The sequence below is a fragment of the Odocoileus virginianus genome, unplaced genomic scaffold (genome assembly GCF_023699985.2).
Source record: "Odocoileus virginianus isolate 20LAN1187 ecotype Illinois unplaced genomic scaffold, Ovbor_1.2 Unplaced_Scaffold_28, whole genome shotgun sequence".
NCBI lineage: Eukaryota > Metazoa > Chordata > Mammalia > Artiodactyla > Cervidae > Odocoileus > Odocoileus virginianus.
Window position 1 is genome coordinate 288,071 of NW_027224290.1, and position 15,799 is coordinate 303,869.

The window sequence follows — 15,799 nt, forward strand, 5'->3', positions numbered from 1 at the left end:
AAGGCAAATTGATAGGATACTGAAAGAGGAACTCCCCAGGTTGGTAGGTGCCCAGTATGCTACTGGAGATCAGTGGAGAAATAACTCCAGAAAGAATGAAGGGATGGAGCCAAAGCAAAAACAATACCCAGTTGTGGATGTGACTGGTGATAGAAGCAAAGTCTGATGCTGTAAAGAGCAATATTGCATAGGAACCTGGAATGTTAGGTCCATGAATCAAGGCAAATTGGAAGTGGTCAAACAGGAAATAGCAAGAGTGAACATCGACATTCTAGGAATCAGCGAACTAAAATGGACTGGAATGGGTGAATTTAACTCAGATGACCATTATATCTACTACTGTGGGCAGGAATCCCTTAGGAGAAATGGAGTAGCCATCATGGTCAAAAAAAGAGTCCAAAAATGCAGTACTTGGATGCAATCTCAAAAACGACAGAATGATCTCTGTTTGTTTCCAAGGCAAACCATTCAATATCATGGTAATCCAAGCCTATGCCCCAACCAGTAACGCTGAAGAAGCTGAAGTTGAATGGTTCTATGAAGACCTACAAGACCTTTTAGAACTAACACCCCCAAAAGATGTCCTTTTCATTATAGGGGACTGGAATGCAAAAGTAGGAAGTCAAGAAACACCTGGAGTAACAGGCAAATTTGGCCTTGGAGTATGGAATGAAGCAGGGCAAAGGCTAATAGAGTTTTGCCAAGAGAATGTGCTGGTCATAGCAAACATCCTCTTCCAACAACACAAGAGAAGACTCTACACATGGACATCACCAGATGGTCGACACCGAAATCAGATTGATTATATTCTTTGCAACCAAAGATGGAGAAGCTCTATATAGTCAGCAACGACAAGACTGGGAGCTGACTGTGGCTCAGATCATGAACTCTTTCTTGCCAAAGTCAGACTTAAATTGAATAAAGTAGGAAAAACCACTAGAACATTCAGATATGACCTAAATCAAACTTACATTACCATATGTAAAATAGATAGCCAATAGGAATTTGCTGTATGGCTCAGGAAACTCAAACAGGGGCTCTGTATCAACCTAGAGGGGTGGGATGAGGAGGGAGATGGGAGGAAGTTTCAAAAGTGAGGGGATGTATGTATATCTATGGCTGATTCACACTGAGGTTTAATCAAAAAGAGCAAAACTCTGTAAAGCAATTATCCTTCAATAAAAAATAAATTAATTAAAAAAAACTTCCTCTGCTTCCTCATATATAAAAACTACTCTGTCTAACATTTAAAATTTACCATGCCAAAAGGCCATTTGAAACACTCAATCAGCTAGCATTAGCTGAAAAGGGATAACATTTTTCAAAGCCTGAAATCTTAACCATTAATTTATTTGGCTTTCAATTAGTCAACAATGATGTCCACTATGAATTTTTTGTCAGCTGTCATCTCATGAATCCACAAATTTAGCTGCTCTCCCATTTTCTTCAAGCTTCATGACACACTACAGATGTTATTATAGCACTTTCTGGAGGGTCCTCATATATGGATGCAGGTATTTTTTCTTTTTTTTCCTGGATGTACTCTATTGTGGATTCATTGACTTTGAACTCACAACAGCAGTATGAATCACACTTGAAGAAAGGTTGTGTAACACACAAATTTTCTGTAAGGTACATCCCAGCCTTCCTGCTGTTATACTAGATAGCACTATGTTTGGAGGCTTTTCGAGCAGCAAATTTATTACCAAAAGTACAAAAATGTTTAATGATGGCACAAAATACATCATGAAGAAGATTATTTACAGTATGAGAACTGAACCAAGAAAGGAAAGTATTGCATCAGGGACATGTATTTACATCAGGAGACTCACTTTTCTCCCTCTCTGAGCATGTCCACGAATAACCACAAACACTTTGAATACTAATTTTGGGTAAAAATTGCCCCCCCTTTTCTTTTTACTATGTCGTGTTCTACTTCATCCATGATAGTTTTCATTGTTCTGAAATCAGTTTTGTCTGAAAATGATGTATTTACTTAAGATTTCTTTTTATTAGTGTTCATACAATGATTTTCTTTAACTTTTAACCTGTGCCTAATTATATGTTTTTAAAATCCACTCTGACAAGTTATCCCTATTACTTTTGATATTCAGATGTTTCACACCTAAAGTGATCTTTGACTTAATTGGATTAAAATCAGCCATGTTTGATATTGTTTTCTATAAATTATACTTGATCTACTTTTCTCTTCTTTCTTGTTTTTGTTCCCTTCCCCTCTTTTTTCCCCTTCCCTAGTTTTAATTGAGCACATTAGATGATTCCTTTTTATCTGCTTGCATATCAGTTTTACCTATTTTCCATTTTTGTTTAGCAAGTGCCTAATCCAAGTTCACTTTTACACAATAATATATCACTTTATGTGCTTCCCTGGTAGAGAAATCTGCAGCAGTAGAGAATCTACCTGCTATGCAGGAGATGCAGGTTCAGTCCCTGGGTCTGGAAGATCCCTTGGAGAAGGAAATGGCAACTCACTGCAGTATTCTTGCCTAGGAAATCCCATGAACGGGGGAACCTGGCAGGCTATAGTCTATGGGGTTAAAAAAGAGTTGGACATGACTTAGCGACTTAAAAACATGCCACTTTATGAGTACCGAAGGTAACTTACATTAGAATATTCCCAACTCCCAATTTCTCTTTCCCATGTTTTATAACATTGCTATTAATCATTCACTTATCCATATAATCATAAAATACATTCTTACAACTATTTCTTTGAATAAATGGTTATCTATTATATCAATTAAAAATAAAAATAAAGTATCTTTTAGCTTCATTATTCCATTTCTGATGCTTTTTTAATGTGGATATAAATTTCTGACAATATCATTTTTCATTACTCTGAGAAACTTTTTAAAGTAATTCTTGCAGTGTCAGTTTATTACCTATTGATTCTCTGTTTCTACACATCTGAGAAAATATTTTCTTTCACTTTTGAAGGATAATGTCACTACATGTAGAATTTAGACTTTTTTTTCCTTAGAATACTCAAATATTTCATTCCACTCTATTCTTGCCAAAGTGTTAAATATCTACCATATGATCTAGCTATTTCATGCCCAGCTGTTACTCAAGATCAAATGCAGGCTTTGGACTTTACAGTCTAAAGTGCATGATTTATATTTTATAGAAAGACATAAAAAGTAAAAGTATTGAGAATGTCAGAAAAGTTAGAAAGCTTTTAACAGGATAAAGAGATACATGAACATAGAGAAGAAAAATAAAGTACAACTAAAATCAGTAAATAATTTATTAGAAGCTAAGCCATGTGGAATGCACCACACAACAATTCTGATTCCACTTATTTTGTTACATTTATTTTGGCTAACTTTATTTGATGCGAAGTTAGGTTACTTTAACAAGTCTATCTCCTTTGGGATCTATGATACTTTGGTGATAGTAAAATGATCAGCTGTTCTACCCAAGAGAAAAATTACACATGCATTTCACATTTTCCCAGTGGTGCTGCCAGCCATGGCAGCATATGCTCCTGTGGTCATATATTATCTAACTTTTGAAATAAACAGAGATCCCAGAAGTGTATCCCCAACTGAGTTCCATGAGCCTATTAACATTATTGCTTCTGTATAAAACCCTCTAGTCTTCTGACATTCTTAGTCACTAGCACTGGAATAGCTATGTTTAGACAACTGGTTCTTGACCTAAATAAAAACAAATCAGATCTCTATTTTGCTGAGTTCATGATACTTGAGGAAACTGTATTATATTTTCTTCTCAAAAGCAGACAAACATTACTAGAAATTAAAGGGTCATAAAGTGATCTAATTTTTAATACCTCCCTAGAAATATTTTTAATCCTCTATTAATGTCTGCTATCTCTATCTTGAATTTCAATAGTTCCAGATTTACTCTCACTGGTTTTCCTGGCTTAGAAGTTGACTACCTCTGGCTCTCCATCCCTTTCGCCTCCATTTATGCCATGGTTTTCCTGGGGACCTGCATGGTGCTCCACGTGATCAGGACTGAGCCGAGCCTGCACCAGCCCATGTTCTACTTCCTGGCCATGCTGGCCCTCACTGACCTGTGTGTGGGGCTCTCCACCGTGCACACAGTGCTGGGAATCCTATGGGGGGTCATTCAAGAGATCAGCCTGGATTCCTGCATTGCCCAGTCCTATTTCATCCACGGTCTGTCCTTCATGGAGTCCTCTGTCCTCCTCACTATGGCTTTTGACCGCTACATTGCCATTTGCAACCCACGACGCTATTCCTCCATCCTAACTAATGACAAAATCATGAAGATTGGGGTGGCAATCTTATGTAGGAGTTCTATGCTCATACCTCCAGTCATTATTCGCCTAAAGTTCTTAAATTATTGTCACCCCCACATCCTTTCTCACTCTTTCTGCCTGCACCAAGACTTAATTCGAATGGCCTGTTCAAACATCCGCTTCAATAGCATCTATGGTCTGGCCCTGGTGATCAGCAACCTGTTGTTGGATGCAGTGCTCATCATTATCTCCTATATCATGATCTTGCATGCAGTCTTAGCAATTGCATCACGAGAAGAGAGAATCAAGTCTTTGCAGACCTGTGTATCTCACATCTGTGCTGTTTTAGTTTTTTACATCCCAATCATTGGTCTGACCATGGTTCATCGTTTTGGCAGACATCTCTCACCCTGGGTTCATGTTCTCATGGGCAATGTCTATATTCTTTTCCCACCCTTGATGAACCCCATTATTTATAGTATCAAGACCCAGCAAATACGAAGAAGAGTCCAGAGATTGTTTTACTTGACAAAATGTAAGTCCTAATATCAAATGTGAATGTATTTAAAATTCAGCAAAGGAGTTCAAAAGGGTAAGAATCAGTGAATAATTAAAATATTTTAATGACTTTCATTTGAATGAGGCTTTCCATTTTACAAATACCTTCCTCTGCTTTTTCCTTGAAACTATCATATCAGTGAAATTAACATGTTATGCTGTCAATGATTTTTGTATATCTGAAAATACATATATAATAGCTTCAGAATCTTAATAAGGTCTGAGGCAGATTAGCTATTAAAATTCATCTCACTATGGCCAGTTTGGGATTCATTCATTATAAAAAGGTACATTTTGCTGATTAAAATCCCCCAAGTAATTACTTAAGGACCAAAAATTTTCTTATTCTCCCTATTCTAAACAACATTTTTGTTTATTTTCTACCCAATTTTCCCAGTTTAGCCACATGCCCATGTCACTGAATAAGCATAATAGAGAATTTGACCTTTTTGAATAAATTAAAAAACCAATGAAACAAGCAAACAACAAAAAATTAATCTTGATGCTTTTTGCCCGCCAGCAAATCTTCCTGACTCCCACCCTACTGAACTGGAAACAGAGACAATCAGTAATTGCCAGAGTAGGAAAAAAATAGACTTTTGTGATTAGTTTTATTTGCTTAATCCAAGGAACAATACAAATAGCTACTCCATTTGAAAACCATTTGAAAATATTTCCTATGAACCTATAGATCATATAAATCCAATGGGGATAGAGGGTTACTGTGATCAAAGAAAAATGTTTCTAATTTATCTTCTCATCAAGACTCTGTGGTAGATGCTATTTTCTAATACATATATGATTTGTAGTTTAAAATACACAAAGATTAAATAATTCATCAAATTTTTAGGTGGTAGTAAGTGATGTGACTTGAAATATCTCTGTTTTATTTTTAAATCACATGAAAAGTCTTTCTCTCCTATCTCCCCTCTGTGCTTTTTAACATGAAGTTTGTTAAATGGTTCCGCAACCATCATAAGATTTTATAAAATAAATAAAGTGAGCAAAAGCACAAATAAATCATGGATAGCAAAATAATGCACACATTTGGACTCTTGGTATGTGTAAATTTCCTTAAGATATTATTGTTGCAAGGATATTTATATAATCTATTTGATATGTTAAAGGCATGTTTTGTTAATGCACACTTTCAAATAGTAGTTCACTCTGTTTAGATATACAGGCACTGTCTGATAAATTCTCAAAAATATTTACAGTCATGAAATCACCACCACAATCAATCAAGATATGGAATATTTCCATCACCCCACAAGAGCCTTTTATCTCTTTGCAGTCACTGTTCTCCCACAGCCCCAAATTCTCCACGGCCTCCAAACTAATTTCTATCATAGGTTTTGCCTTTAAGAGAGCCCCTATTTGTGTGCTCAACTGTGTCTAGCTCTTTTGCAACCCCATGGACTGTAGCCCACCAGGCTCCTCTGTCCATGGGATTATCCTGGCAAGAGTACTGGAGTGGGTTCATTTCCTACTCCAGGAGATCTTCCTGACCAGGGATTGAACCCTCATCTTCTGTGTCTCCTGCATTGGCAGGCAGATTCTTTACCAATGAGCTACCTGGGAAGGGAAGCACCTTTTAGGAAGATCCCGTAAATTGAATCATAAGTAATGTAATCTTTTTGTCCAGATCCTTTCACTTGCAATAATACTTTTGAGATTCACCTTGTTGTTGTTGCCTGCATCCACAGCTCATTTTTATATTTGAGTTTTATTCCTTCATACTACATAGGGAAAGCTATTCATTAATTGATTGGGTTAGCATTTTATATTTTTCATTTCGAATGAAGCAGTTGTAAACAGCTACACCATACAATTTTTTTTTTTTTTTGCAAAACAAAACACCAGACACATTTATTATTTCTTAGAGGTCATAAAGCAATTAATATACATTAATAATACAAAATTCCCTGTACGTGTATTAGGGACATTTTCTTTAGAGAGGGTTACGTTTTCCTAAGGGAGGGGTAGGATTCTTACAGGAGCATCTGACCCCCCAGTTAAGAGTCACTCATCTAACACAGCCTCCTTATTTTAGAGATGAAGAGACTAAAGTCAGAGAAATAAGTACTGCTTTATCAGCTTTCAAAGAACCAGAACATGGTTAATCTTAAAACCAGATTATGTCTGCTTCATTATCAACACCATTACTATGTTTCTATGTCCCTATTAAATGTTTGAAACATTCATTTAATCTTCACAACCCTAAATTAGGTACTATTTTTATCCCAACTCCACAGATGAGAAACCTAGAATATATAGAGGTTAAATAATTTACCCATGGCCACGGAGCTTTTAAGTATACCAGAATCAGGATTTCAACCAAGACCAAGGTGTTTTGTTTCCTGAAGTTATAGTCCTTTTTGTGGGAGGGAGGAAGGTCTTTTAAAGATTGATGATTCATTTATATAGTGTAATGCATAGATATTAAGTGGACTGTAAGGTTGTGTGAAGTGCACACTTCTATGTAACTCATATCACCCTTATCAAGCTACACAAATATCCTAACACTCCAGAAAGTTCTTTGGTACCCCTTCCCAATCCTAGACAACCCCTTCCACTAAGGCAACCACTGTTCTTGTTGCTATTATCACAGACTAAGCCTCTCCATTCTAGAACCTCACATAAATGGAATTATACTGTATGTAGAGTTTTGGGTCTGGCTTCTTTTTTGCTCAATATAATATTTTCGGTGCTAGTGGTGAAGAACTCACCTGCCAAAGCAGGAGATGTAAGAGGTGTGGGTTCAATCCCTGGGTCAGGAAGAGCCCCTGGACGAGAAAATGGCAACCCACTCCAGCATTCTTAACTGGAAAATCTCATGGACAGTGGAGCCTGGCAGGCTACAGTCCATGGGGTTACAAAGAGCTGGACATGACTAAAGCAACTTAGCATGCAAGCACACACATATATGCATGCAGGTGCTAATGTATGTAAGTCATTCATTCCTTTCTATTACTTAGCATTTCACTGAATTTAAAAAAAACAATTTGTTTATCCTTTCCATTTGGGGGCTATCATGAATAAAATTTAATACTTATACTGTTTTACAAGTCCTTTTGTAGATACATGTTTTCATTTTTGCTGAACTATAAATATATGCTTAATTTTATAATAAACTGCTAAGCAAATTACCAAAGTGGTTACATTTTATATTTTCCCCAACAATGGATCGAGGTTCTAGTTATTTCACATCCTTGTTGGTATTTGGTGGTGTCAGCCTTTTTAATTTAACTATTCAGTATGGTGTGGTGGTAAGCTTTTAATTTTCATTTCCCTGATTTCCTAGATGACCGGTGACATTGGACAGTTTTTCAAGGGTTTACTGGATACTTGTATCTCTTTTTTATTACTGATTTAGAGTGCTACAGTATTTCATACACATCCTTTGTCAGATACATAAAGAGAAAGCAAATAATTTCTCCCAGCCTGAGACCTATTAAAGTTCATTGATCTTGTTTTCTGCAGTATCCCATCTATTGTTGTGATCTTGCTAGGATCACATGGAATACTTGTTTTGCTCTGCGTGGTCTCTCCATTCTGGCTGGTTGGAACTCTGGGGTCTCCAGTACTGGGCTCATTCAGTGATATCCACTTACTTCACAGCCTTTCAATAGCTATCTTCAGCCAGGGTATGCAGCGTCTTGCCTTGCACAAATGCCGCTTAGTATCTGGGCAAGGACTCAAGGAAATCCCTTTGTAGATTTCCGGAGACTCTTCTCTGTGAAGCTCCCTCGTCTCCAGGACCCTGCCCCAGCCCGGGGAGCTGAATTGCTGGTTTGCTTCCTCCACCCAGACGGCTGCTCCTGGACTCCAAACAGGGAGAAAACTGCAGTGCATTTGAAGCTTATCTTTTGGTTTCTCTCTCCTCAAGGATCATAATCCTCTATGTCTGTGTCCAATGCCAAAAAATTGTCGTTCATGCACTTTACCCACTTTTATTGCTCTTTGTGGTAGAAGGGTGATTCTGACATCCGTTATTCTGACTGCAACACCGAAAGTCTGAGTCTTCATCGTCTGTACTGTTCCTGTTCCTTCAGATGGCCCGTGTGGTTCCTTTTGTCCTGGTCTCTGTCCCGCTCACAGGTTTCATCACAGAACTTGTGTTACCTCCATGGTCACACCCCTCACATGTAAAATCACATTCAGACGCTCCTGCTTCCCCATCTCCGGGACTTCCTTCACGCCGTGTCCACACTCCGGGACTTCCTTCACGCCGTGTCCACACTCCGGGACTTCCTTCACCCCGTGTCCATCCTCCGGGACTGCCTTCACGCCGTGTCCGTCCTCCGGGACTGCCTTCATGCCGTGTCCGTCCTCCGCGACTGCCTCTTCACGCCGTGTCCATCCTCGGGGACTTCCTTCACGCGGTGCCCGTCCTCCGGGACTTCCTTCACGCCGTGCCCGCCCTCCGGGACTTCCTTCACGCTGTGTCCATCCTCCATGCCACCTGCACCACTCTTTCATCTCTTGGCTCCTACTAGTCCTGAATCAGCTTAAACAGCACTTCCTCTGACACCTCTGACAGGTGCTCCCAGAGCAGGCTGCACCTTCCCCAGTCAGAGACATAAAACTTGATGGCCGCTTCTCCTTTTATATGAACTGTACTTTTCTGCTTGATTCCAAGTTCTGTCAGGGCAAGGGTGGGAATTTTCCATTGATGTTACCACCTAGGCAGGAGAAAAGCCATTGTGAGACAGAAAAAGAGCTCAATCACCTTATACTTTTCATGGTAGAGAAATACATAAATGGTTCCTCCAGCTGCCATGAGCCAGATAAACCAACGCATATGAGATGCCAGGGGTCCAAGTTCACGGAGATTTAACCATGGCGCGTAGGACGCAGCAATGAAGAAATAGATGACCATCCTGTCGCACATGTGAAAGCAATGCTCCACCGTCCTTAAGTGGCTCTTTTCCCATGCTACGATGTGGAATACTGTGGAAACAATGAAGAGGGCGCAGAGGCCCATTCCATAAATCCAAGCTGTTATCTTTTCCCAGCAGTCATCAGAGAGCCGGTGAAGGAGGGCGCTGCCCACAATGGCCGGAACAATGAGGAACACACTCAAATCATTTGTCCAATCATAGGTCCTCATTTCTAGTCGGGATGTCTACATTCCACCAGTTTGGGGGCTACGCATGTGTGTAACAATTAGCAGCATGTTCATAACAAGTTGGCTTGTAGCGGCCATTGGCGGGGGCCCGGTGGTTCATGAACCGCTGGAATCGGCTCTGGAATCGCATCGATGCTCCTGCTCCTCCGTGGGGGCCGCGAGCTCCGTCTCCTCAGCAGACGGGGCCGGGCCGGGGGTCGGGACCGGGCCAGAGCCAGACCGGGCCCCATGCAATTTTAAAAGCAAGTCCCTAATATTGTTAGAGTTTATTTTTAATCACCACAATACAATAATAATGGTCATAAAATAATAGTTTATATTTATCAGAGTCCTACTATATGCCAGGCACTGTGGAAGGACACAGTAACGATTCTCACTGTTGATCTTTAGAGCCAGTCCATGTGTAAATCATAGTCAGTCAATTTTGCAGATGAGGAAATTGAAGTAAAAGGATTTTTAAAAAGTAGAAAATAATTGTGGGGCACTTTAGTTTCACAGAACTTTTACCACTGCATCACTGTTCAATTTTACATTGCAGTTATCTCCCCATCATTCTATTTGTTTCTATTATTGGTGGTGTTCATGGTGTGAATTAAAAATTTTGAATTGTGTATTGTTGTATATATAAGTTTTTAAATGTATTAGCACTTGAAACATTTAGTAGGCCATTCTTTCATCAGCCAGTGTTATGATATATAAAATTCTAATGTAACAGGTTTTATACTTTTTACTCAAATAATAAGATGTGGTGAGTTTAGTTTTTGTTGTTTTTTTTTTTTTTAGTCTTATCTGCTCTCAGAGAGCCAATGGTTCTTCCACTTAAAACATCAATTAAAGTTTTTGAGCTTAAAAATTATGTTTGTTGTGGTATCATATTTTCTGTCAATTGGAAACTGATATTCTCTGCCAGGATATTTCCTTCTTCCACAGGTCTCTCCACTAACTGTCACCTCCCTACAAACCCCTCATCACTGCATTGAAGGGGAAGCTGACATGGCCCTGGATTCAGAAACTGGATGGGCCTCTCTTCTAGGTCTGTAACACTCGGCAGGCCCTTGCTGGATGAATCTTACCGCACCTCCTCACTCTGTATGGAATGCTGATTTTTCTCACCCTCTGCTGCAGTTTGACTGATTTTCTCTTCAATCTAGTTAGCAATCCAACTGTAAATGGTGCTCAGTCTACAAGCTCTGAAAACGGACCCATTTTCTCTTATTTCCCTGACTGTAATTTTTTTTTTTTCTTTTTTAGCCTATGGCTGCAGAATCATTTTTTCCTAGGCATAACAGTTCCCTTGACAACTCTACTAGTCAGCATTCACCATGATTTTTGTGTCCCCCCACAATGCTGTAAAGAGATCGGGATGGGGAATACATGTAAATCCATGGCTGATTCATGTCAATGTATGACAAAAACCACTACAATATTGTAAAAAAAAAATAATAATAATAAATAAATAAATAAAAAGAAAGATGAACATAAAATAAGCACTAAAGCAAAAAACAACAACAACAACAACAACAACAAAAAAACACCTAGATCCATGTGCTGCATTGTGGAAAAGCAAGAAACTGGTTTCCTCACTGAATATACCATGTGCTAGTTTTTACCCTAATGCTGCTCTCTGATGATGGCATGAGATAGTTTGCATGGACATCTCCCTCAGGAGATAAACAAGTAGTAGGTTATTAATCTCCTTCTGCTTTTAACTTTCCCTCAAGAGACATTGGGTTTCTAGCTTCTCATGCCCTGACACTCTGAATGAGGGCCAAAGAATTCAGCTGAACCTGAGACCTTGAAGATTATATCTTTTCAATTCTCCTTGCCTATCTGTGTTTCTCTTCTCCATCTTGTGCAGAAAAGGGTTCCATTACTCCTCTTTTGTTTTAATATCTAAAAGAAACTTTCTCTACATCCCAAACTCTTTGCTTTCTATCTTTGTTCTAGCTGGTACCCTCTAACAGAAGTAGTTGATAACAGTAGGATGCTAGTGAAAGAAAAGAAAAATCAATAATATCCAAAAGGCAAAATATTTTATATATATATATATATATATACACATATATATGTATACACACACACATATATACAAATATATACATACACACATATATATACATATTTTGAATGGTTTCAACTAATTCTTTTCTTTTGATCAAACATCTGAATTTTAGCAAATTCTACTTGCTATAAAATAATGCTAATACATTTTTGGCATAAATTAAACATTTTTTTCCACAGTACTACATTTAAATCAAGTCCCAACACCAACATGACACTGCAAAAGTGCAAACTAAATTTTACTATAATATTTGTAAATGATTATTAACATTTCAGTTCAGTTCAGTCACTCAGTTGTGTCTGACTCTTTGTGACCCCATGGACTGCAGCATGCTAGGCTTCCCTGTCCATCACTAACTCCCGGAACTTGCTCAAACTCATGTCCATCGAGTCGGTGATGCAATCCAACCATCTCATCCTCTGTTGTCCCCTTCCCCTCTGGCCTTTAATCTTTCCCCAAATCAGAGTCTTTTCTAATAAGTCAGTTCTTCACATCAGGTGGCCAAAGTACTTGAGCATCAGCTTCAGTATCAGTCCTTCAGTGAATAGCCAGGACTGATTTTCTTTAGAATGGACTGGTTGGATCTCCTTGCTGTCCAAGGGACTCTCAAGAGTCTTCTCCAACACCACAGTTCAAAAGCATCAATTCTTCAGCTTTCAGCTTTCTTTGTAGTCCAACTCTCACATCCATACATGACTACTGGAAAAGCCATAGCTTTGACTACATGAACCTTTGTCAGCAAAGTAATGTCTCTGCTTTTTAATATGCTGTTTAGGTTTGTCATAGCTTTTCTTCCAAGGAACAAGCGTCTTTTAATTTCATGGCTGCAGTCACCATCTGCAGTGATTTTGGAGCCCAAGTAATGTCTCTCACTTTTTCCATTGTTTCCCCATCTGTTTGCCATGTATTGATGGGACCAAATGCCACGATCTTAGTTTTTTGAATGTTGAGGTTTTATTTTTTTCCATTTATTTTTATTAGTTGGAGGCTAATTACTTTACAACATTGCAGTGGTTTTTGTCATACATTGAAATGAATTAGCCATGGATTTACATGTATTCCCCATCCCGGTCCCCCCTCCCACCTCCCTCTCCACCCCATCCCTCTGGGTCTTCCCAGTGCACCAGGCCTGAGCACTTGTCTCATGCATCCAACCTGGGCTGGTGATCTGTTTCACCCTAGATATACATGTTTTGATGCTGTTCTCTTGAAACATCCCACCCTCGTATTCTCCCACAGAGTCCACAAGTGTGTTCTATACATCTGAGTCTCTTTTTCTTTTTTTGCATATAGGGTTATCATTACCATCTTTCTAAATTTCATATATATGTGTTAGTATACTGTAATGGTCTTTATCTTTCTGGCTTACTTCGCTCTGTATAATGGGCTCCAGTTTCACCCATCTCATTAGAACTGATTCAAATGAATTATTTTTAATGGCTGAGTAATATTCCATGGTGTGTATGTACCACAGCTTCCTCATCCATTCGTCTGCTGATGGGCATCTAGGTTGCTTCCATGTCCTGGCTATTATAAACAGTGCTGCGATGAACATTGGGGTGCACGTGTCTCTTTCGGATCTGGTTTCCTCAGTGTGTATGCCTAGAAGTGGGATTGCTGGGTCATATGGCAGATCTATTTCCAGCTTTTTAAGAAATCTCCACACTGTTTTCCATAGTGGCTGTACTAATTTGCATTCCCACCAAGAGTGTAAGAGGGTTCCCTTTTCTCCACACCCTCTCCAGCATTTATTGCTTGTAGACTTTTGGATAGCAGCCATCCTGACTGGTGTATAATGGTACCTCATTGTGGTTTTGATTTGCATTTCTCTGATAATGAGTGATGTTGAGCATCTTTTCATGTGTTTTTTTGCCATCCGTATGTCTTCCTTGGAGAAATGTCTGTTTAGTTCTTTGGCCCATTTTTTGATTGGGTCATTTATTTTTCTGGAATTGAGCTTCAGGAGTTGCTTGTATATTTTTGAGATTAATCCTTTGTCTGTTGCTTCATTTGCTATTATTTTCTCCCAATCTGAGGGCTGTCTTTTCACCTTGCTTATAGTTTCCTTTGTTGTGCAAAAGCTTTTAAGTTTCATTAGGTCCCATTTGTTTATTTTTGCTTTTGTTTCTAAAAGTCTGGGATGTGGGTCATAGAGGTTCCTGCTGTGATTTATGTCGGAGAGTGTTTTGCCTATGTTCTCCTCTAGGAGTTTTATAGTTTCTGGTCTTACATTTAGATCTTTAATCCATTTTGAGTTTATTTTTGTGTATGGTGTTAGAAAGTGTTCTAGTTTCATTCTTTTACAGGTGGTTGACCAGTTTTCCCAGCACCACTTGTTAAAGAGGTTGTCTTTTTTCCATTGTATATCCTTGCCTCCTTTGTCGAAGATAAGGTGACCATAGGTTCGTGGATTTATCTCTGGGCTTTCTATTCTGTTCCATTGATCTATATTTCTGTCTTTGTGCCAGTACCACACTGTCTTGATGACTGTGGCTTTTTCACAGAACTAGAACAAATAATTTCACAATTTGTATGGAAATACAAAAAACCTCGAATAGCCAAAGTAACCTTGAGAAAGAAGAATGGAACTGGAGGAATCAACCTGCCTGACTTCAGACTATACTACAAAGCCACAGTCATGAATGTTGAGTTTTAAGCCAGCTTTTTCACTCTCCTCTTTCACTTTCATCAAGAGGTTCTTCGCTTTCTGCCATAAAGGTGATGTCATCTGCATATCTGAGGTTACTGATATTTCTCTCTGCAATCTTGATTCCAGCTTGTGTTTCATCCAGCATGGCATTTCACATGATGTTTTCTGCATATAGGTTAAATAACCAGGGTGACAATATAGGGATCTGCCATACTCCTTTCCCGATTGGGAACCAGTCTGTTGTCCCATGTCCACTTCTAATTGTTACTTCTTGATGTGCACATAGATTTCTCAGGAGGTAGGTAAGGTGGTCTGGTATTCCTATCTCTTGAAGAATTTTCCACAGTTTGTTGTGATCCACATAGTCAAAGGCTTTAGTGTAGTCAATGAAGCAGAAGTAGATGTTTTTCTGGAATTCTCTTGCTTTTTCTATGATCCAACAGATGTTGGCAATTTGATCTCTGGTTCTTCTGCCTTTTCTAAATCCAACTTGAACATCTGGAAGTTCTCAGTTCACATACTGTTGAAGCCTAGCTTGGAGAATTTTGAGCATTATGTTGCTAGCATGAGAGTCTACTGCAATTGTGCGGTAGTTTGAACATTCTTTGGCATTGCTTTTCTTTGGGACTGGAATGAAAACTGACCTGTCCTGTGGCCACTGGTGAGTTTTCCAAATTTGCTGGCATATTGAATGCAGCACTTAACAGCATCATCTTTTAGGATTTGAAATATCTCAACTGGAATTCCATCACCTCCAATAGTTTTGGTTCTGGTGATACTTCCTAAGGCCCACTTGTGGACTCCACGATGTCTGACCCTAGGTGAGTGATCACACCATCGTAGTTATCTAGATCATGAAGATCTGTTTTGTATAGTTCTCCTGTGTATCCTTGCCACTTTTTCTTAATATTTTCTTCTTCTATTAGGTCCATACCATTTCTATTCCTTATTATGTCCATCTTTGCATGAAATGTTCCCTTGGTATCTCTACTTTTCTTGAAGGGATCTCTAGTCTTTCCCATTCTATTGTTTTCATTTATTTTTTTTGCATTGATCACTTAGGAAGGCTTTCTTATCTCTCCTTTCTATTCTTTGGAACTCTGCATTCAGATATATATTTCCTTTTCTCCTTTGCCTTTAGCTTCTCTT

General features: G+C 38.8%; 1 protein-coding gene across 1 annotated transcript; it reads left to right on the plus strand.

Annotated features, from left to right (window-relative positions):
• The first annotated feature begins 3,844 nt into the window (after window positions 1-3,844).
• On the plus strand, window positions 3,845-4,795 carry LOC110124809 (olfactory receptor 51V1-like). Its single transcript, XM_070463096.1, has one exon. The coding sequence runs from the start codon at window positions 3,845-3,847 to the stop codon at window positions 4,793-4,795; it is 951 nt and encodes a 316-aa protein (XP_070319197.1).
• Window positions 4,796-15,799: the final 11,004 nt, after the last annotated feature.